Raw genomic sequence first — 24735 nt, 5'->3', positions numbered from 1 at the left:
AACGCAACTCCTGGGAGAAGACATGGACAACCAAGTATTACCCTTATAGCAGCTTGTGCAAGGGACATGTAGCATTACATGACTGTGTACCAGATAAATGGAGGTCCAAGTAAAACAAGGAAGGCTTCAGTCTGGCAGATCGGTGGCTGCACGTACAGATCAGGTCTATAACGAGAGGTCCCAAAGGGCACTCCTCTCTATCATGGAACAAGACATGGCTGTCTTTAGGAGAAATCCTCTCTACAGCTTCTCACATGCCTAAACTGCGCCCATTTATTTGGATCATTAATTAGACAACTTTCCAGACTATGGAGCTGCACTTTTTATGACATTGCAGTTATTTTTCTAAATATATCTTCAAATTAAAAATGATTTGACAGAAATATAATCCAGGTCATAACCATCTTGATTTCTCCTCCACAGATATTAATGACTAAGTATAATTAGTCAATGCTTCTTTCCTGATGATGTAAGTAACATTGTGCCCTTTCATAAAAGCGCATTTTCAAAGACAGGTCACAGATAATGCCATTAATTGGCTTTTTCAGCCAGTAAGTAGATGGCGTTGACACTGCGCAAAACAACTGTATGATGTATTAAACGCCTGTCGCTGAGCGGCCTTGTGGAAAGTTTCAGCAATTAAGATATATTCATTTTAAATAAACAAAGTAGCAAGAATAAAAAGTTATGTCTGTCATGTACTCCTGGTCATCTATCCAGAGGCTTCGATGATAGTACCGTCCAAGTGAACGGAGAGGTGTAATCACAATTTTTTTTTTAAATGTTCTGAATTTACATTTATTAATAGATGTATAAAATTAAATAATGATTTTTTTGTAACTTTTAAACTCAGCCATTTTCGGTTTGTGGAGTATTAGTGTCTGAGTAAATACAGCTGCCCCAGGCCAGACTGCGGAAGGTGATTGACCCCATCTCCTATCCTGTACCTGTCTCAGCTTTGAACTTGGCATGCCCCTTGGAAAAATAAAACGTTCTGAGTCTTATAAAATGGTGAAAAATACCATTTATTTTACAAACTTCTGAATTACAAGTTTGGTATCACTGTCATCATATTGACCTTGAGAATCGTGCTACAAGGTCATTATTATCACACAATGCAAATTCTAATAATCAATGGAGGAATTGCGTTTATTCTCTGCATGTTTATACTGAGCTGCGGGGAGGGGCGCCATTTCCATTTCCAATCGGCTGTCAGCGGTCCTTGGTGACAATGAGTACCACATTGCAGTGATGTATTAATTGGCCTTGAGTCTCCCCACACAGCCCATACCCATAATTTTATCAGTGTGATTCTTAAAGTGTAAGTATTACATCAGCACTTTCAGCACCCTGATCATTGTCTGAATAAGCTGTGGTGTGTGTAGATGAGAAGTAACACTATTCCTGGTTATTATATGACTTGTATCTTGCAGGCTTTATCTCTGTTAGTTGTCTCTGAGCTAGTGGGTGGAGGCTAGCTGCTATGGTACACAAAAAACGTGGGACTCGTGTTCTTCTGACGTCATAGAGCAATACTGAGCAGTGTAGCTGTAATAAAAAACTATTTTGTCATCGTGTTCCTTTTCACACTGTAAACCGGAACATGAAGTTTGTTTTAGTTTAACCCCTTAACGACCAGAGGTATTTTTGGTTTTGCATTTTCATTTTTTGCTCCCCTTCTTCCCAGAGCCATAACTTTTTTAATTTTCCGTCAATATGGCCATGTGAGGGTGTGTTTTTTGCGGGACGAGTTGTACTTTTGAACGACACCATTGGTTTTAACATATCGTCTACTTGGAAAACAGGAAAATAATTCCAAGTGCAGTGAAATTGCAAAAAAGTGCAATCCCACAGTTGTTTTTTATTTTTTTTGTCCATGTTCACTAAATGCTAAAACTGACCAGTTGTCACACTGACCCATCGGCGACCTGCGATTATGTGACGGGTCACCGATGGACGGGATGGCCGGAAGCGCACGTTAAATGCCGCTGTCGAGTTTGACAGCGGCATTTAACTAGTTGGATCGCGATTCCACCCGCGGCTGTTAGAGGCACATGTCAGCTGTTCAAAACAACTGACATGTGCCGGAAAATATATGGACTCAGCGCCGAAGCCCACATCAAAAGGAGGGAGTCCGACATCGGTGTACTATTACGCCTGATGTCAGAAAGGGGTTAAGTGGTGTTCTATTAAAAAAAACTTGTTTTGGAAAATAAAATACAAAAAACACGGATACCTATTCGACCATGTGGGTTGACCTGGGGAGGGCTGAACACAGGAGATGTCCTTACAATCTGACAGATCTGGAGAACTACAACAAGGAAGAGCGGGCAAAGATGTGCCATGTTGATGGACTCCTACCCAAAAAGACAGAATGCTGTCAGAAATTCAAAGGGCATTTCAACAAAGTATTAGTTTCAGAGTGTGCAGGTTTATGCAATCACATTATTTTAATTCTGTTTTTCTTTTTCCACCCAAAAAGATTTCAGTATATTTTTCAATAGATTTGTACACATCATGGGTGACATTAAAGGTGGAAAAAGTTCTGAAACAATTCTTCTTACATAACATAAAAGCCGGCATTTTTAGAGGGGTGTGTAGACAATCTATACCCACTGAATACTGCATACTTTTGTGTATTGCCTCCAAAAACTGCATGAGTGCACCCAGGATAAAGGTGCTGTTCCAAGCATGCTTGGGGCTGAGTACCTAAAGGGGATCAGTGCTTCAGGTTCATTTCTACGGTGCGATATTCTCACAGCCTGTACACAGGCCGCCCAGGCTTCAGAGACACACGGAAGGATCTGTAAAGGTTGTTCAGCGCACATAGGCAGCCATTATTCTTGGCAGTGTGCTATTTCAACCGGATGACTTGCTGCTGAGAACAATAATTTGTGCAGCATCCAAAAAACAAGCATTTTGCTAATTCGGCGAGTGATTAGCAGCCGATTTTGACTGAAAGATTGTCATGGATCGAGTGCTCCTTGTTCACTGGACCTTTAACAGGAGGCGTTTCCTTCCTCTGGATGGGCACAATCATTGGTGTGTAGTGCTGGGCAACAATGCCTTATGTGAATGTTGCAACAATTGTCAACAATTTGGAATCCTTTATAATTCCATAGTTCAGGTTCAGACAAGTTTATCCTAAATGTGTTTTTTTGCACGTTTTAGGCGAGCAGGGTTACATTGTCGAAACCACCTTCATCCTCCCCAACCACCTGTATGGGATGAAAATACAGGATGATACATTGTGCTGACAATGCTATGCAGACTGCCATGATTCAGTGATGCCACCACCTTTACCTGTGCCATGCCGCATGCTGGAGGAGGCCTGTAGCCTATACTCTTCTTTGTTGTGGGAACAAAGTTTAAGAGAATCTGTCAGCAGGTTTTAGCTGCTTAATATTATAGCAGCATGATGTAGGTATAGAGACCTTGTTTTCAGTGATGTCAGTGTCAGTTACTGGGCTGCTTCCTCTAGTCTCAATAAAATCAGTCTCAACAGGAGATTATCAGTAGAGGACTAGTTGTATTGTGCCATGTAATCCCAACCACACCACTGATTGACAGCTGTGCATACTGTGCATAGGCAGAAAGATGCCAATCAGTGATCTGGGTGGCGTTATACAGAGATGAGCTTTCAGAGAAATGAAAGATCTTCAGGACATAAATCAGTAATTTTATCAAAACCACAGCAAGCAGCCCAGTAAGTGACACGTCATTGGAATCAGGGTCTCTGCCCCTACATCATACTGCTCCCAGATAACATAGCAAAAATCTGGTGACAGAATCCTTTCAAGTGAGTATTCAGTGAATTATTTTTCGAGTGGGCATCTACGGCACTACTGTTGCTTTCCAGTGACTGGTCAAAAGTGCACCATGACTTTACGGACACACTGTATTTTGTGCCACTCATTTTATTGGGAAACTCTTGATATGAGGAAACCAGATATATACCTGAGGTTCGGCACCCATGAGAAGCCAAGCTAAATGTCTTTCCCTATGACAGTTTTCCCCAAATCTGGTCTTCAAGACCCCCGAACAGGTCATGTTTTCAGTATTTCCTTAGTATTGCCCAGGTGATAATTATATCACCTGGACAGGCAATAATTCTATCACTTGTGGAATACTAAGGAAATCCCAAAAACATGACCTATTGGTGGGTCCTCAGGAGCAGAGTTGGGGAACATTGTCCTAGGATGATGATGATGATCAGATATGGTAAGTGCTCTTCAGAACCATAAAGGACAGATGAGCTCCTCTATTTTCTCTTCTGTATGGAGGGCACTGTGGAATCTAAAAAAGTTGGATATGTTTACCCACTGACTCAACTGGCTGGTATGTGAACCGTCAAGGTTATCTATTTGGCAATATGGCAGCTGGAGAACCACTAAGTTAAAATCATGCTGTAATGCTCCAAACCACAAATTAAATACCGTATATACTCGAGTATAAGCCGAGATTTTCAGCCCAAATTTTTGGGCTGAAAGTGCCCCTCTCGGCTTATACTCGAGTCAAGGTGGGTGGCAGGGTCGGCGGGTGAGGGGGTGAGGGCGCTGAGGTATACTTACCTAGTCCCAGCGATCCTCGCGCTGTCCCTGCCGTCCCACGGGCTTCTGTGCTGCAGTGTCTTCCCCTCTTCAGCGGTCACGTGGGACCGCTCATTACAGAAATGAATAGGCGGCTCCACCTCCCATAGGGGCGGAGCCGCCTATTCATTCCTCTAATCAGCGGTGCCGGTGACCGCTGATAGAGAAAGAAGCTGCGACACCGAAGACCAGGCAGAGGGACAGCGCGAGGATCGCCAGGACTAGGTAAGTATAGCATATTCACCTGTCCGCGTTCCAGCCACCGGGCGTCGCTCCATCTTCCTGGCCGGCGCCTCCATCTTCCCGGCGTCTGCGCTCTGACTGTTCAGGTCAGAGGGCGCGATGACGCATATAGTGTGCGCGGCACCCTCTGCCTGATCAGTCAGAGCAGAGACGCCGGGAAGATGGAGGCGCCGGAACGAGACGCTGGGAGCTGCAATCAAGAGAGGTGAGTATGTGTTTTTTTTTTTTTATTGCAGCAGCAGCAGCAGCGGCGGCAGAGATTTATGTGGAGCATCTATGGGGCACAATGAACGGTGCAGAGCACCATATATGGGCACAGCTATGGGGCACAATGAACGGTGCAGAGCACCGTATATGGGCACAGCTATGGGGCACAATGAACGGTGCAGAGCACTATATGGGGCACAGCTATGGGGCACAATGAACGGTGCAGAGCACTGTATATGGGGCACAATGAACGGTGCAGAGCACTATATGGGGCACAGCTATGGGGAAATATGAACGGTGCAGAGCACTATATGGCACAGCTATGGGGAAATATGAACGGTGCAGAGCACTATATGGCACAGCTATGGGGAAATAATGATCTATTTTTATTTTTGAAATTCACCGGTAAATGCTGCATTTCCACCCTAGGCTTATACTCGAGTCAATAAGTTTTCCCAGTTTTTTGTGGCAAAATTAGGGGGGTCGGCTTATACTCTGGTCGGCTTATACTCGAGTATATACGGTAAATCAATAAACATAACAAACAAAATCACGTGTGTAAAGAATCCTTCTGTCTTCAGTCACTAGTCCTAGTATTGTAGAGCTCCGGATGTTCCTTATTCATGGTGAACTGTACATGACATTTTTATTTGGAGAAAACTGTTACTTTAACTGAACTGAAGAGTTAATGATAATGGAAAAAAGCTCGGCATGTCACTCTAAGCCTACAAAGCCTTTCTTCCAGCTTTAATTCAAAGAAGCCTTTCCAGAGAGAGAGAGAAAACATTGGCAGAAAGTAAGACATTTTCTCTTGTATCTGTAGAACAATATACAATATTACTCCAGCCGCCTGAGCACAACGCAGAAGCAAAATACGGTAATCTGTTCTTCTTGTTAAAACTTGGGCAAACCAGAGGCGTCCTCCCAGCCCCATTGCTAGTGATCACAGGTCGGAGCGGCACATCTGTGCAGGACGACGGCGGCGGATGCACTTACCAACAGTACGTTGCTTAGACTCATTAGCTGGGAAATCGCTGCATTGAAAAGGAAATCCTTCGTGAAGTAGCTGGTTACCTAGGCAACGCAAACAAAAATGGCTTTTTAGAATATCTCACATTTGTGAAAGTTAACAGTGAATGGCTAATTCCTGCCCGCAGGAGAATAATCTTCTCCTCGTGTTTGCGTGGGATTCCTGCAGGTATTCAGACCCTGTAAATACATTTGCAAGGCCGTTACCATCCATGATAACAGCGTATTCTGACGGCACTATACACCCCTGTATAAAGCAAACATTAGCGGTTACGGCAGGGTGCGACTCCAGTTACACCTCCCAGAGACCAAGGACATTATCATACAGAGAACTGTTGGCACAGGACAGCTGGGGGCCAACTATCATTACTAATGAATTTTTTAATGACTCTAGAAGGCAAATAATGCAGGGGTTAAAACACAGATTTCAGCGTTGCCTTTTATAAAGCTCCAGGTTTTACTTACAATGAATGTTTTAGCACCAGGAGCTTATCATTGCTGTGACTAGCTGATCACTTGAGCCTTGGTTTGACACATTCCCTCCTGTAATAGGCAGCTCACTGTCTATGGACATTGTACATACAGAGCCTGCTGTGGGCGGGGTTAGCTTTCTCAGCTCTGCTACATTGCTAAATCTAAAAACTCTGTGTCAGAATGGCCGCACCCAGTAATCTAAGTGACACCTCATTGGATTCAGCTTCTCCTTGTCTATATCATGCTGCTCTCATATGAGAGGCAGAAGCAAGTGGCGCCCCCGGAAGAAGCAAGTGGTGAAACGCGCGTAAGGGTGTGGGGACACTACTCCTGACATCTCTGGTCATCCTGTCTCTCTGCATTTCCCTAATTTTTCTTGTTGCTTATCTTTGGCTGTTTGAGTTTTTCCCTCTTTGTATTCATTTGTTGGAGAACATGCATTTATTCATTCCATTTAGGATATTACTATGTGATATGGGTTCGTAGGTTACATCTCGTTAATAGACAGCACTACTTGTTTTTATATACAATTATTTTTGTAAGGTGTAATATTGTTACTTTAGCCCTGGGAAGGCCAATGACAGGTGGCATATGTGTCACTATATACTGCACAACTGACATTATATTGCCTTATCTGGTTATAATATTTGTCTGCAGATATTCACTTTATTAGATATTATAGGAAGTATATGTGTCAGTATATACGGCGCAATTCACATTCTATTCCCCATTCTGTCCCCTCAAAAACTGTTTTTTGCTATTGATTGCATATATGTTCTCTGTGTATAGAACATATGGGATATAGGTGACTTGCAGAATTTATCTCCACATGACTAATCATAGGCGTGAGTCACAATACTTTTCTTTATATAACACCCTATTTACTATTAATAACTAGCGTGTTACCTGACCAGCCATATACTGTTATATTAAGGTCAGCATATAGTAGCATTCCCTCCATGAGGCACTCTGTTAGTTTTAATTGGTTCTGATTTTATTGTTATTAATAAAAATGGATTTTAATCACAATGGATCTCTTCGATACTTTGGAAAGCATTGACAGCCAGAGTATGGGTCAAAAATCTGCTCTCAGATGAGGTAGAAACAACCTGCTGACGGATTCCCTTTAAGTGACTTACCTTTAATCTCTTGCATCTTTAAGAAGGCAGGGGAAAATGTGGTATAACATGTCAGCTATTCAAATGGACAAGCAGCCTTGTCATATATGGACAAAAATTGGTTCAATTTTCTTAATGGGACTGCTGGAGATAGCCAATAGATGGGAATGGCTGGTCTTCAACGCTCCCATAAGAATGAATGGAGCAGCAGTAGACATGATCAACCCCCGCCCGACTCACGTGGGCCTTTCCAGATACCCAATTTTCGGGATTGGAGGGGTCTCAGTGGTCAGAGTATCTGGGATAGCATTCATACTGGGAATGCACCTTTAATTTAAAGGCTATGAGTACTGCAGACATATCATCCACCTCTCGTGTCTCCCCTTTTCCTCATAGTTTGTAAGCTTGCGAGCAGGGCCCTCATTCCTCTTGGTTTCTATTTTGAACTGTGATTTCGGTTAAGCTGTAATGTCTATTGTCTGTACAAGTCCCCTCTATAATTTGTAAAGCGCTGCGGAATATGTTGGCGCTATATAAATAAAAATTATTATTATTATTATATCATCTCAAGATATGAATAAAAAGAATCTTTTTATGTGCACTAAATTTCTTTGTTTATCTTTTGTCTGGGAGATCCTTTTCAACATGTAGCTCCAATTCTCTTCACTTCTTGCCAAATGTGATTTATCAGACGTATGTGTACATCGGCCCTTACCTATCTATATGCGGTATCATTACAATTAATCTACAGAAAGACGGAAGTGTGAAAGAGGCCTTACAGATCACATACAGTAATGCTGAACACATTGCTAGTCTATAGTTCCAGGTTCGGAGGACAGCCATATTACACTAACAAATAAAACGTACATTCAGACATAGAATCTCATTACCATAAAATTATCAGAATATGAGAATTTTTTAAAGAAAAGCATACGCTACCTCTGACACAGTAAGATTCCGGTTTTGCCAGATTTTTTGGGTTTCTGCTATTTCATTTTTACACAGGATTTGAGGATTTGGTTCCACCAAGGAGTTTCGGGCTTCAATAAACTTGCTCGTTAATGCCCACACACGAGACTGCCACCTTTGGACGCCGGGTATTGCATCGGCTGTAAAACAACACACACTTGTGAGCAAGAAAGATAAATGACCAATAATAATAGAATTATTGCCAGCCTATTCCGCGGCACTGGCTGAGGATAGATGGATGGTAATAATTCTAAACTATTTATTTTCTATTAGTACTGTAAAATAACCAAAGACGTCACAAGGCGGCAATAACATTGCTAATGATACCTTACAGTTATACTACCTTTGTTTATCTGGTAACTCCTGGGTGACCAGGACAAATTTTACAAACAGACATATGGAATTCTATGGAATAATATGTTCCAATATATTCCAGTGATTCTGAGATTTTTTTTTTTTCGTGACACATTTCACTTTATGTTAATGGTAAATTTAGGACAATATGTTTTGCATTTATTTATAATAGTATCTGAAAGTTTAAGAAAATTGCTCGATATATTTTGCATTAATTTATTAACCCTGTACAGACATACAATATATTGTTGCGTAATATGCCGGCTTCCTGACTTTGATGTGGGCGAGCACGCCAAGCCCGAATCTTTCCCGGCAGACGATGGCTGTGTTATTCACAATCTCTGACAGCGGCATTTAGCACACACTGGGAGGGGGTGCGTCATTCCACATGCCCGTGACGTGATTGCGTGGTGCAGATGGTTTGCCATGACAGCCAGGGGTCTGCTTAAGTAGGGTGTCAACTATAGCAGACAGCTGATACCCACTGCATTTTCACCCAATGGGGATGCTACACTCTCATTTCTCAGGTCAGTAAAGGGCGAATTGGCGGTCATTAAAAGGACTCTCAAATCCCCCTGAACACAGAAACACACAGGGAAAACACAAATCGCCTTTGTAAGAGGGCAGCTGAGAACCACCATTGTTAATCTGATTTACGGTCCAATCAAGCCATTACAATGGTCCCGTACAATGAAGGAGCTCTTCAGCTATCAGTCCTGGAAACCTTGAGCTTAGGTCATGCATATTTTACGCTCAGAACAGATGTCTACCGCCATCAAACTTCACAACACATCAACATGAGCTTAGCAATCATCTGCCTTAGGTTTCAGCGATTCTCTTGTATTTATCATGGATACTTGAAATTACCACACACATATTATTAACTAGACAGCATAAAATGAGAGAAAGAACGACTGAAGACAAGTATTAATCTGGGCAACTTTGACCAACATCTCCCAAAATTATAAAACACTTGACACTGAACCCAATCTAGCCTGGAAACTCCTCAATACCTAGAAATGCAGACACACGTGAAGAGACGTAGATATTCTACTGTCCATAGTGGCGGATAGATTACCACCTTCTTAATACATCAATTAACTGTGTGTAATGGCTACTGTCAGGATTCACCAATTTACAGTAGGATAGAGTGACTGCAGAAATTGACCTCAAACAGTACAACCCCTTTAACAAGGGATCATGCTACACATTGATGTCTTCAAAATGATGCAGGTGTACAGTAGACAAATGGGAAATGTTATGTATTAACTATGTTGTACAGCATGACTATCTGGATTAAGGATATAAAAATTGAAAGCTTGAAAGTTGTGAATGTTTCACATTTTTTGGCCAAAATTTAGATATTTTCACAAGTAAACTCAAAATATATCGACCTACGTTTACCACTAACATGAAGGACACTGTGTCATGAAAAAAACAATTTCAGAATCACTGGGAATTGTTGAAGCGTTCCAGAGTTATTAGCACATGAAGTGACACTGGTCAGATTTAAAAAATTTGGCCTGGTCATTAAGGTCAAAATAGGCTAGGTCACTAAGGGGTTTAATGGCTCGCCATGCTAGCCCTGCTGTTCCAGTGCTCCACACTTGGCTGCAATGATGATATACCATCTACCAAGGTGCAGCCAATTACTAGCCTTAGCAGTCTCACGTTATACACACGTGACCAGAAATTGACTAAAAACCTGCCCTGATCATTTCATAGCATTAAAAGTTAATGAGGGAGCTCACATATACCACCATGAGATGTGCACCTTTGTGAGCATCGCATTACCTTGATATGGCAATAAAACAAAGTATAGCAGAATGTAAAATAACTTTTCAGTAATAGATTAGCCTTATTTACTGAAACAAAAAATCTGACATGAAATAGGCACAAACCATTACCAATCCATTACATGCATCTGAACCTATACCCAAAGGCCGGTCTCACATGTTTGACATGTACAGTCCGAGTACACACCACAATGGCTGAACCAGCCATGGGGGTCTCCTGACCCCAACTCCATAGCCTTACATATGTCTATGAGACTGCTGAGTTTGGGTCAGGAGACACATGGCTGGGCCGCACATTGCTGTCCATACTTAAACCTTGCATGTTGGACGTGTGAAACCAGTTTAATGGTTTGTTGATATGTTATACTGGTTTATTAGTTCAATCAAGGTTATAAGCGCAAATCACAGTTTTTGATTGAAATAAAAGAAAATCAGATTCATACACATGTGTAAAATCAAACACATTCTGTCTCATTTTTTGGGCACATTTACCAAAAAGTTTTAAATGAAACTGAAGGTCTAAGGGGTAACGTGTCAATGCCAGTGTAAGGAGACTTATAGGCCATGAAATGCTCCTCTGGGAAATTAAATATACAAATTGCCTCTTTAGAGAAGAAGAGGACTTGTACTCTAGTGCCACGTATTGGAAGTAACAATCCTAAAAGTCACTATCGACCAGTTACCAAGCCTTGCCATATGAATTAGGATAAACGCTAAACCAAAATCTCAATTTGCAGACATGGTGTTTTGGGGTGTTGCCCCTCCTCAGTGCAAAGCATCAGATCTGATTTTGCTGTATGAGAAGCCTCTGACTGGGATCCAAGCAGTAAGAGGGTCTTGACTTTTAGGATTGCTACTTCCAATAGGTGGCGATAGAGTTCTAGTCCTTTTCCTCTCTGTAGAGGAAATTTGCATAAATGAAAAGGAGCATACAAGGCAGGACTTTGTCATATGACAGCTTCCCCACTATACAATCAGAACTGAAGCGTACATACTCTTCATATCCCATAATATGTCTTGCTCTGGAGGGGCAGCAAATAACACATATAGACGAGTGGTGTCAATGCCATATTTCTCCACCATTTCCTCCGGATCCACTCCATTGTGCTTGGATTTGCTCATCTTTTCCCATGTCACTTGCAGTTTTTCTCCAGTCTTGGTATGGACGGGTTCATTACCTTCAAGAAACAGCATGGGGACAGTTAGAGAACAGTTTCCATATATCTAGAACAAACCTTTTCTAATGTGGCTATTACAAAGGCATGGATGACACTTATATTAGGAACAAACTGTTCTAACACTTTTTTCTCCCTGGTATCTAAGCATATCTACAGTTAGGTCCATATATATTTGGACAGAGACAACATTTTTCTAATTTTGGTTATAGACATTACCACAATCAATTTTAAACAAAACAAATCAGATGCAGTTGAAGTTCAGACTTTCAGCTTTCATTTGAGGGTATCCACATTAAAATTTAATGAAGGGTTTAGGAGTTTCAGCTCCTTAACATGTGCCACCCTGTTTTTAAAGGGACCAAAAGTAATTGGACAGATTCAATAATTTTAAATAAAATGTTCATTTCTAGTACTTGGTTGAAAACCCTTTGTTTGTCAATGACTGCCTGAAGTCTTGAACTCATCGACATCACCAGACGCTGTGTTTCCTCCTTTTTGATGCTCTGCCAGGCCTTCACGGTGGCAGTTTTCAGTTGCTGTTTGTTTGTGGGCCTTTCTGTCTGAAGTTTAGTCTTTAACAAGTGAAATGCATGCTCAATTGGGTGGAGATCAGGTGACTGACTTGGCCATTCAAGAATATTCCACTTCTTTGCTTTAATAAACTCCTGGGTTACTTTGGCTTTATGTTTTGGGTCATTGTCCATCTGTAGTATGAAACGACGACCAATCAGTTTTGCTGAATTTGGCTGGATCTGAGCACACAGTATGTCTCTGAATACCTCAGAATTAATTCGGCTGCTTCTGTCCAGAGTCACATCATCAATAAACACTAGTGACCAAGTGCCACTGGCAGCCATGCATGCCCAAGCCATCATACTGCCTCCGCCGTGTTTTACAGATGATGTGGTATGCTTTGGATCATGAGCTGTACCACGCCTTCGCCATACTTTTCTCTTTCCATCATTCTGGTAGAAGTTGATCTTGGTTTCATCTGTCCAAAGAATGTTCTTCCAGAACTGTGCTGGCTTTTTTATATGTTATTTAGCAAAGTCCAGCCTAGCCTTTTTATTCTTGATGCTTATGAGTGGCTTGCACCGTGCAGTGAACCCTCTGTATTTACTTTCATGCAGTCTTCTCTTTATGGTAGATTTGGATATTGATACGCCGACCTCCTGCAGAGTGTTGGTCACTTGGTTGGCTGTTGTGAAGGGGCTTCTCTTCACCATGGAGATTATTCTGCGATCATCCACCACTGTTGTCTTCCATGGGCGCCCAGGTCTTTTTGCATTGATTTGCTGAACAGTGCTTTCTTTCCTTCTCAGGATGTACCAAACTGTATATTTTGGCACTCCTAATATTGTAGCAATTTCTCGGATGGGTTTTTTCTGTTTTTGCAGTTTAAGGATGGCTTGTTTCACCTGCATGGAGAGCTCCTTTGACCGCATGTTTACTTCACAGCAAAACCTTCCAAATACAAGCACTACACCTCAAATCAACTCCAGGCCTTTTATCTGCTTAATTGAGAATGACATAATGAAGAGATTGCCCACACCTGTACATGAAATAGCCTTGGAGTCAATTGTCCAATTACTTTGGGTCCCTTTAAAAACAGGGTGGCACATGTTAAGGAGCTGAAACTCCTAAACCCTTCATCCAATTTTAATGTGGATGTCCTCAAATAAAAGCTGAAAGTCTGAACTTCAACTGTATCTGAATTGTTTTGTTTAAAATTCATTGTGGTAATGTTTATAACCAAAATTAGAAAAATGTTGTCTCTGTCCAAATATATATGGACCTAACTGTATATGTTTTAAAAGGGTTTTGCATGAATATGTTTTTTTAACCCCATCCGCTTGCTCTAAGTAAAAATAATAAAGCCTCTACCTCACTAGGCTTTACTGACAGGCTGCAGCGGTGACATTATGACTGCGGGGCACATGATCTGCAGCCATTCACTGAGCTCAATGGTCTTATGTCAAACAAAATTAGCAAACGCGTTTATATTCATGATTTCATCACTGCGGCCTGTCAATAAAGACTGGGAGAGGCATCACTGAGTCAGTGGAGGGTGGGTAATGTTGGTTTTGCTTTTTACACAATGCAAGCTGATGGGGTTAAAGAAAACAAGACTTAAAAACCCCTTTAGATACAAAAAAATAGAATATTTTTGCATATTCCAACTAATAACTAATGTACCTCTAATGGACCCTATTTGCTGCTCAGGGTTGTATCTAGGTTACAGGACTAGCATTGTATCCTGTACTGACTTTGCCATTGGCATCAAAAAAGACAGTAGCCCTGATTGAGCCCAATGTGCCTCTGAACACGTGTGAATACACACACACACTCATGGCCGAAAGTGTTGGTACCCTTGAAATTGTTTCAGAAAATGAAGTATTCCTCCCAGAAATTTATTGAAATTACACGTTTTGTCACACACGTTTATTTAGTTTATGTGAACACCACAAAAAAAAAGAGAAAAAATGTAAAATTGGACATAATTTCACAAAGGACCAGACAAAATTGTTGGCACCCTCAACTTTATATTTGGCTGCACACCCTTTGGAATAAATAACCACAATCAATCGCTTTCTATAACTATCAACAAGCTTCTTACAACTCTCAACTGGAATTTTGAACCCCACTTTTCCAAAATTCTCTAGGTCTCACATATCTGAAGGGCGCCGGATAAAATTGTTGGCAACTTTCCAAAAATGTGGGTAAACAACTTTGTTTCAAGCATGTGATGCTCAATCAAACTCATCTGTGGCAAGTAACAGGTATGAGCTATATGTTAATCGCACCTGATAAAAAGGGGAGCAGTTAACTCAATCTTTGCATTGTGTGTCTGTGTGTGCCACACTAAGCATGGAGTACAGAAAGAGGAGAAAAGAACTGTCTGAGGACTTGGGAATCAAAATTGTTGAAAAATATCAACAATCTCAAAGTCCATCTCCAGAGATCTTGATGTTCCTTAGTCCACGGTGCGCAACATAATCAAGAAGTTTACAACTCATGGCACTGTAGCTACTTTCTCTTGACGTGCACAGCAGAGCAAAATTGAAGAAAAGTTGCAACGCAGGATAGAGCAGATGGTGGATAAGCAGCCTCAATCAAGTTCCAAAGAAATTCAAGCTGTCCTGCAGGTTCAGGGTTCATCAGTGTCAGCACGAGCTATCTGTCAATATTTGAATGAAAGGAAACGCTATGGCAGGAGACCAGGACGACTACACTGCTGATAGAGACATAAAAAAGCTAGACTGCCGTTTGCCAAAATGTATGTAAGCAAAAGTCCTTATGGGAAAGAGTCTTGTGGACAGATGAGACCAAGATAGAGCTTTTTGGTCAAGCACAAATGGAATGAGGCCTACAAAGAAAAGAACACTGTCCCTACAGTCAAATATGGTAGAAGTTCAAAGATGTTTTGGGGTAGTTTCTCTGTCTCTGGGTGACTTGACTGTGTGCAAGGCATCATGGAATCTGAAGATTAAGAAAGGATTTTGGGTCACAATATAGTGCCCAGTGTCAGAAAGCTGGATTTGTGTCCTAGGTCATGGGTCTTCCAGCAGGACAATGACACCAAATATACGTCAAGAAGCTCCAAGTAATGGATGGAAACAAAGTATTTGAGAGTTCTGAAGTGGCCACCAATGAATAAAGATCTAAATGTCATTGAACACCTGTGGCTAGATCTTGAAATTGCTGCTTGGAGAAGGCACCCTTCAAATATGAGAGACCTGGAGCAGTTTGCAAAAGAAGAGTAGTGCAAAATTCCAGTTGAGAGGTGTAAGAAGCTTGCTGATGGTTATAAGAAGTGATTGCAGTTATTTGTTCCAAAAGGGGTGCAACTAAATATTAAGTTGAAGGTTGCCAACAATTTTGTCTGGCTCATTTTTGGCATCTTATGTCTAATTTGCCTTTTTTTCTGTTCTTTTTTTGTGTTGTTCCAATACACACAAGGGAAATAAACATGTGTATAACAAACTGTGTAATTGCTATAATTTACTGGGAAAAATACTTCATTTTTTAGAAAAATGTCATGAGTGGCAACACTTTCTCCAAGACTGTATGTATATATTTTTACTGTATATACATACACGCACTTTACCAAAAAGTACAATTACTGTATCTGAGCTCATGTTTGTTGCTTGAAAATCTTGTTACTATGATATATATATAAAAAAGTTTCACTTTGTTCAGTATTACATGACTTCCTTGGGTACACCTGACAGTAAATGAGGACGTGCAGATGTGGTTTAATATGGCGAGCTGCGCCGTTACCTTTGGGTGATAGGTCACCATCCATTATAGCAGCACTGCAAACAATCTGCTGCACACACAGAAAAAATGGAAAAACCTTTACTAAATCTTTAGGGTACGCTTATGTGTGAACAATCTGCCTTTGGTAGAAGTGTAAAATCGCCATAATAATTTGCGTGGAATCGCTCAGGGAATGTCCAACATGTTCCAGTCAGTTTCTAGATTTTTTGTGGCAATTTCTCTCCATTTAATGCAATCCTTGTGACTTCTTGCTCTTGGTCAGTAGATTATGCGGCATCTGTTGATATATGGCCACATGTGTTTTCATGCCAGTTAAAAATCTGTCCATTGTGTGAAAGCCTGCCATGACTAATTGGTGATTGTGTAAATATCACCTACTGAGGACAAAGAAAATCCTGGCCCGCATTTACACTGCTTGCTTTTTGGGAAGGAACCTAGGACACTTGCTTCCTGACAATCCTGTAGAGTAAACAGGCTGCCAATCACCCAAAAGACAAGTAAAACACTAATTTGTTGCATGAAGTGATTTTTAAACTTCCTCAACCCCTTTAGTGCACAGCCAAATCTATATGTTTTTTTTCTTCATTTTTTAACATGTCTTTATATATAAGTGGGGAAAATGGAGGCAGATTCGCAAGAATTTTTGCATTTTTAGAAATGTCTTTAATATTTAAAAACACATATTTTTCACTTTAATTCTTAGTACCCTTAGAGGACTTGAACCTGTGATCATTTCAACACTTGTAGTGTATTAAGGAATACTATGGTATTGCTACCTATAATAAAAAATCATGGTCTCCTGTGATGCCGAGCCTATGGCTGTACATCACAAGAGATTCAACAGGATAGGCACAAGGGCCTCCAGAACCGGGCAGACTGTGGTGCTTAATTATGGACAGCGGCATTTAAAAAGTTAACAGCAGCGATCATAGTTAGAGCTGATAGCCGGTATTTGCCTTATGTGGAGCATGCTCAGTTCCTGAGTCTGCTCCTATCACCCTGAGATGCTCCATAGCATATACATCCATCATGGGTGATTAAGGTGTTATGAAACATTGTTCTCTGCTGCATATCGTCCTGCATAAACAGGATATGAGCTGCCGAGAACAATGACAGCCTATGTGCACAGAACGATCTCTTACTGATTGTCCTGTGGGCAATGTAAGTCGCCCTGTCCGAACAAGCTGTGAAAGGATTAGATTAGATCATGTAGTGTATGCCCAGCTTTACCTAATAAAATTTAGCAGATAATGCATAATGAAAAAGCGTGACTTACCATTTACATCCACTTCATCTCTCTGTAAGTATCTCCCAGTAGATGCAAGCCGATATGTTTGTCCTTTAATGAGGCCTTGAACTAAAAGCTTATTGAATGGTTCCCTTAGGGAAAAAAAGAAGAAAACCAATTGGGGGAGCAAAACCACCGACTGCAAAGCTAAGCAGGGTTCCAATGACACACACCATGGCAAAGTGTAACTACAACCATTATGTGGCAATAGTGTGAAAAAAGGTTTTCTCTTTCATCAAGTATTGTAATCTCAAAAGAGACATTTATATGTAGGCATTTCAAGGATCTAGGTTTATCTGATGTCCACCATACATCAGTTCCACAGTAGGTATATCTCTATAAGGCCGGAGTCATACTAGACCGTAATATGGATGAGTGCTATGCGATAAAGAATCGCATAGCACTTGGACCAATGTTAATCTATGGAGCAGCTCCCATCATCCGTTGTTTTCTCGGTCATATTATACGTGCGAGGGAAATCGCAGCATGCTGCGATTTGCACTGTATATCGGCCAAGAATCGCCAATGAAAGTCTATGGGTGCGAGCAAAACAACCCGGAGCGGTGCTAATGCTACCGACCGGGCTGTAAACCACAGAGGAATGAATGAAAAGCTGCCTGCGCAGCCTCCCTGCCTGACCGGACATGAACTCTGTAGCGTGGGAAAGTTTCTGAACATTTTCCCTTTTACCTCAGGTCAGGCGGGGCCGACTGCCACTGACGTCACTGAGCATGCGCAGACTCCCCGCCTGACCCGCGGTGAACTGACAGCATGGGAAAATATTCAGAAACTTTCCAACGCTACAGAGTTCATGTCCGGTCAGGCGGGGAGGCTGCACAGGCAGCTTTTCATTCATTCCTCCGTGGTTTACAGCCCAGCCGGTAGCATTAGCACCGCTCCAGGTTGTAAACTATTTAACCCCTTAAGATGGATTACAGCATGGGACTTGACTGTACGGCGGACAGGTATTGGATATTGTTGCTTTTTTATTTTGGATTTTTTTTACAGGAGAACAAGGGCTTCACTTGGATTGCGAGTGCAATAAAGATACTAAACCTGTGTTTAATTATTTAATTAAACTACTATATTCTTAATGTGTGTGTATTTTTAACCCTTTCATACTATTGGATTAATTATTTTTTATTGTTATAGCACCATTTATTCCATGGCGCTTTACATGTAAGGAGGGGTATACATAATAAAAACAAGTACAATAATCTTAAACAATACAAGTCATAACTGGTACAGGAGGAGAGAGGACCCTGCCCGTGAAGGCTCACAATCTATATAATGGATTATTAACCAGGCTTAATGTCACCTTACACTAGCAAGGTGACATTAACCCCTTTCTGCCAGCTGACGGAATAGTACGTCAGCTGGCAGATCCCCTGCTTTGAGGTGGGCTCCGGCGGTGAGCCCACCTCAAAGCCGCGACAGGTCAGCTGTTTTGTACAGCTGACATGTGCGCGCAATGAGCGCGAGCGGAATCGCGATCCGCCCGTGCCCATTAACTAGTTAAATGCCGCCGTCAAGCGCTGACAGCGGCATTTAACTAGCGCTCCCGGCCGCGCGGCTGGAGATGCTCGCACTGCTGACCCCCGTCACATGATCGGGGGTCAGCAGTGCATTGCATAACAACCAGAGGTCTCCTTGAGACCTCTATGGTTGTTGATGGCCGATTGCTTTGAGCACCACCCTGTGGTCGGCGTTCAAAGCAACCCTGCATTTCTGCTACATAGAGGTGATCTGTACTTCACCTCTATGTAGCAGAGGCGATCGAGTAGTGCATGCTTCTAGCCTTCTATGGAGGCTATTGAAGCATGCCAAAATTAAAAAAAAAAAGTGATTAAAAATATAAAAAATATATAAAAGTTCAAATCACCCCCCTTTCGCCCCAATCAAAATAAAACAATTCAAAAAAAAAATCAAACATACACATATTTGGTATCGCCGCGTTCAGAGTCGCCCGACCTATCAATAAAAACAAAGGATTAACCTGACCGATAAATGGCGTAGCGAGAAAAAAAATCAAAACGCCAAAATTATGTTTTTTTGGTCGCCGCGACATTGCATTAAAATGCAATAACGGGCGATCAAAAGAACGTATCTACACCAAAACGGTATCATGAAAAACGCTAGATCGGCATGCAAAAAATAAGCCCTCACCTGACCCCAGGTCACGAAAATTGGAGACGCTACGGGTATCGGAAAATCGCACAATTTTTTTTTTTTACGCAAACTTTGGAATTTTTTTTCACCACTTAGAGAAAAAATAACCTAGACATGTTAGGTGTCTATGAACTCGTAATGACCTGGAGAATCATAATGTCAGTTTTAGCATTTGGTGAACCTAGCAAAAAAGCCAAACAAAAAACAAGTGTGAGATTGCACTTTTTTTGCAATTTCATCACACTTGGAATTTTTTTCCCGTTTTCTGTTACATGGCATGGTAAAACCAATGGTATCGTTCAAAAGTACATCTCGTCCCGCAAAAAATAAGCATGGCCATATTAACGGAAAAATAAAAAAGTTATGGCTCTGGGAAGGAGGGGAGCAAAAAACGAAAATGAAAAAGCGGAAAAAGCTCCGGGGGTGAAGGGGTTAACCCCTCATTACCCCATATGCCAATGCTACAGGGCAGTGGAAAAAGAGAGGCTAAGTGTGCCTTTTCTGGGGTGGCCGGGGGGCAGATGTTTTTGCCCAGGGGGGAGGGGGGGGGGCAATAACTATGGTCCCTCTCTAGTCTATTAATATCTGCCCTCAGTCAATGGCTTTCCCTCTCTGGCGGAGAAAATTGTGCGGTAGCCCACGCCAGTTTTTTCCGTGAATTAATCCTTTAATTTAACACCTACAGCTCCCAAATTTTACACACACATAGTAGTAACATTATTAGTGAGGGACATATAAAACTCTAACTGTTCTGCAATGGTTTACTGTGTGTAAACCATGTCTCATACCCTGTCGGGTTCTGCAATGATTTTACAGAACCTGACAATTGAATTATCGGCTATTCTGCTATCTAGCTCTGTATGAAATATATATACAGTGCCTTATGAAAGTATTCGGCTCCCTGGAACTTTTCAACCATTTCCCACATATCATGCTTCAAACATAAAGATACCAAATGTAAATTTTTGGTGAAGAATCGACAACAAGTGGAACACAATTGTGAAGTTGAATTAAATTTATTGGTTACCGTATATACTCGAGTATAAGCCGAGATTTTCAGCCCAAATTTTTGGGCTGAAAGTGCCCCTCTCGGCTTATACTCGAGTCAAGGTGGGTGGCAGGGTCGGCGGGTGAGGGCGCTGAGGTATACTTACCTAGTCCCAGCGATCCGGACGCTCCCGCTGCCGTCCCACGGTCTTCTGTGCTGCAGCGTCTTCCCCTCTTTCAGCGGTCACGTGGGACCGCTCATTAGAAAAATGAATAGGCGGCTCCACCTCCTATAAGGGTGGAGCCGCGTATTCATTTCTCTAATCAGCGGTGCCGGTGACCGCTGATAGAGAAAGAGGCTGCGGCACCGAAGACAGCTGTGACAGGCAGAGGGAGCGTCAGGGTCGCTGGGACCAGGTAAGTATGTAATATTCACCTGTCCGCGTTCCAGCCGCCGGGCGTCGCTCCATCTTCCCGGCGCCTCCATCTTCCCGCCGTCTGCGCTCTGACTGTTCAGGTCAGAGGGCGCGATGACGCATATAGTGTGCGCGGCGCCCTCTGCCTGATCAGTCAGAGCAGAGACGCCGGGAAGATGGAGGCGCCGGGACCGGACGCCGGGAGCTGCAAGCAAGAGAGGGGAGTATGTGTTTTTTTTTTTTTATTGCAGCAGCAGCGGCACAGATTTATGTGGAGCATCTATGGGGAAATATGAACGGTGCAGAGCACTGTATATGGGGCACAGCTATGGGGCACAATGAAAGATGCAGAGCACTGTATATGGGGCACAGCTATGGGGCACAATGAACGGTGCAGAGCACTGTATATGGGGCACAGCTATGGGGCACAATGAACGGTGCAGAGCACTATATGGGGCACAGATATGGGGCACAATGAACGGTGCAGAGCACTATATGGGGCACAGATATGGGGCACAATGAACGGTGCAGAGCAATGTATATGGGGCACAGCTATGGGGCACAATGAACGGTGCAGAGCACTATATGGGGCACAGATATGGGGCACAATGAACGGTGCAGAGCACTATATGGGGCACAGATATGGGGCACAATGAACGGTGCAGAGCAATGTATATGGGGCACAGCTATGGGGCACAATGAACGGTGCAGAGCACTATATGGGGCACAGATATGGGGCACAATGAACGGTGCAGAGCACTGTATGGGGCACAGCTATGGGACAAAATGAACGGTGCAGAGCATTGTATATGGGGCACAGATATGGGGCAATAATGAACGGTGCCGAGCACAGTATGGGGCACAGCTATGGGGCACAATGAACGGTGCAGAGCACTGTATATGGGGCACAATGAACGGTGCAGAGCACTATATGGGGCACAGATATGGGGCAATAATGAACGGTGCCGAGCACAGTATGGGGCGCAGCTATGGGACAAAATAAAAGGTGCCGAGCACAGTATGGGGCACAGCTATGGGACAATAATGAACGGTGCAGAGCATTGTATATGGGGCACAGATATGGGGCAATAATGAACGGTGCCGAGCACAGTATGGGGCACAGCTATGGGACAAAATGAACGGTGCAGAGCATTGTATATGGGGCACAGATATGGGGCAATAATGAACGGTGCCGAGCACAGTATGGGGCACAGCTATGGGACAAAATGAACGGTGCAGAGCATTGTATATGGGGCACAGATATGGGGCAATAATGAACGGTGCCGAGCACAGTATGGGGCACAGCTATGGGACAAAATGAACGGTGCAGAGCACTATATGGGGCACAGCTGTGGGACAAAATGAACGGTGCAGAGCACTATATGGGGCACAGCTATGGGGAAATATGAACGGTGCAGAGCACTATATGGCACAGCTATGGGGAAATAATGATCTATTTTTATTTTTGAAATTCACCGGTAAATGCTGCATTTCCACCCTAGGCTTATACTCGAGTCAATAAGTTTTCCCAGTTTTTTGTGGCAAAATTAGGGGGGTCGGCTTATACTCGGGTCGTCTTATACTCGAGTATATACGGTATTTAAAATTTTTGTGGAAATTCCAAAACTGAAAAGTGGGGCATGCAATATTATTCGGCCCCTTTAACTTAATACTTTGTTGCGCCACCTTTTGCTGCGATTACAGCTGCAAGTCGCTTGGGGTATGTCTCTATCAGTTTTGTACATCGAGAGACTGAAATTCTTGCCCATTCTTCCTTGGCAAACAGCTCGAGCTCAATGAGGTTTGATGGAGATCGCTTGTGAACAGCAGTTTTAAGCTCTTTCCACAGATTCTCGATTGGATTGAGGTCTGGACTTTGATTTGGTCATTCTAACACCTGGATACGTTTATTTGTGAACCATTCCATTGTAAATTTTGTTATGTTTGGGATCATTGTCTTGTTGGAAGACAAATCTCCGTCCCAGGTCTCAGGTCTTTTGCAGACTACAACAGGTTTTAATCAAGAATGGTCCTGTATTTGGCTCCATCCATCTTCCCATTAATTTTAACCATCCTCCCTGTGCCTGCTGAAGAAAAGCAGGCCCAAAGCATGATGCTGCTACACCATGTTTGACAGTGGGGATGGTGTGTTCAGGGTGATGAGCTGTGTTGCCTTTACGCCAAACAAAAAGTTTGATTTTGGTTTCATCTGACCAGAGCACCTTCTTCCACACGTTTGGTGTGTCTCACAGGTGGCTTGTTGCAAACTTTAAACAACACTTTTTATGGATATCTTTGAGAAATGGCTTTCTTCTTGCCACTCTTCCATAAAGGCCAGATTTGTGCAGTGTGTGACTGATTGTTGTGCTATGGACAGACTGTCCCAACTCAGCTGTAGATCTCTGCAGTTCATCCAGAGTGATCATGGGCCTCTTGGCTGCATCTCTGATCAGTCTTCTCCTTGTTTGAGATGAAAGTTTAGAGGGACGGCTGGGACTTGGTAGATTTGCAGTGGTATGATACTCCTTCCATTTCAATATGATCACTTGCACATTGCTCCTCGGGATGTTTAACATTTTGGAAATCATTTTGTATCCAAATCTGGCTTTAAACTTCTCCACAACAGTATCACAGACCTGCCTGTTGTGTTCCTTGGTCTTCATGATGCTCTCTGTGCTTCAAAGAGGACCCTGAGACTATCACAGAGCAGGTGCATTTATACGGAGACTTGATTACACACAGGTGGACTATATTTATCATCATTAGGCATTTAGGACAACATTGGATCATTCAGAGATCCACAATGAACTTCTGGAGTGAGTTTGCTGCACTGAAAGTAAAGGGGCCAAATAATATTGCACACCCCACTTTTTAGTTTTTGATTTTCCACAGAAATTTAAAAAAAACAATAAATTTCGCTCAACTTCACAATTGTGTTCCATTTGTTGATTCTTCACCAAAAATTTACATATGGTATCTTTATGTTTGAAGCATGATATGTGGGAAAAGGTTGAAAAGTTCCAGGGGGCCGAATACTTTTGTCCGAGGTCAGATCCCCTGCTTTGATGTGGGCTCCGGCGGTGAGCCCACATCAAAGCCGCGACATGTCAGCTGTTTTGAACAGGTGACATGTGCGCGCAATAGCGGCGAGTGGAATTGCGATCCACCCGCCGCTATTAACTAGTTAAATGCCGCTGACAGCGGCATTTAACTACCGCTTCCGGCCGCATGATCAGGGGTCAGCGATGTGTCAGGATAATAACCATAGAGGTCCTTGAGACCTCTATGGTTACTGATGCCGGCTTGCTGTGAGCGCCACCCTGTGGTCAGCGCTCATAGCAAGCTTGTAATTAAGCTACATAGGAGCGATCTGATGATCGCTGCTATGTAGCAGAGCCGATCAGGCTATGCCAGTTTCTAGCCTCCCATAGAAGCTATTGAAGCATGGCAAAAGTAAAAAAAACAGTTTAAAAAAATATGAAATAAATAAAAAAAATATAAAAGTTGAAATCACCCCCCTTTCGCCCCATTCAAAATAAAACAATAAAAATAAAATCAAATATACACACATTTGGTATCGCCGCGTTCAGAATCACCCGATCTATCAATAAAAAAAGGATTAACCTGATCGCTAAAC

At 42.4% G+C, this 24735-nt stretch overlaps 1 protein-coding gene across 1 annotated transcript in view; it reads right to left on the bottom strand.

Moving 5' to 3' along the window:
* Nucleotides 1-24735, bottom strand: part of LARS2 (leucyl-tRNA synthetase 2, mitochondrial) — a 294954-nt gene that overhangs the window by 29971 nt on the left and 240248 nt on the right. Inside the window, exons 15-18 of the mRNA XM_069730157.1 lie at nt 17515-17618; nt 11775-11957; nt 8600-8769; nt 6036-6113 (exon numbers count right to left, since the gene is read on the bottom strand). Of these exons, the coding sequence (XP_069586258.1) occupies nt 6036-6113; nt 8600-8769; nt 11775-11957; nt 17515-17618 (535 nt within the window). The remainder of the gene's footprint in view (nt 1-6035; nt 6114-8599; nt 8770-11774; nt 11958-17514; nt 17619-24735) is intronic.

The sequence above is a fragment of the Ranitomeya imitator genome, chromosome 6 (assembly GCF_032444005.1).
Source record: "Ranitomeya imitator isolate aRanImi1 chromosome 6, aRanImi1.pri, whole genome shotgun sequence".
Classification (NCBI taxonomy): Eukaryota; Metazoa; Chordata; class Amphibia; order Anura; family Dendrobatidae; genus Ranitomeya; species Ranitomeya imitator.
This window is presented reverse-complemented; position numbering and strand designations above follow the sequence as displayed.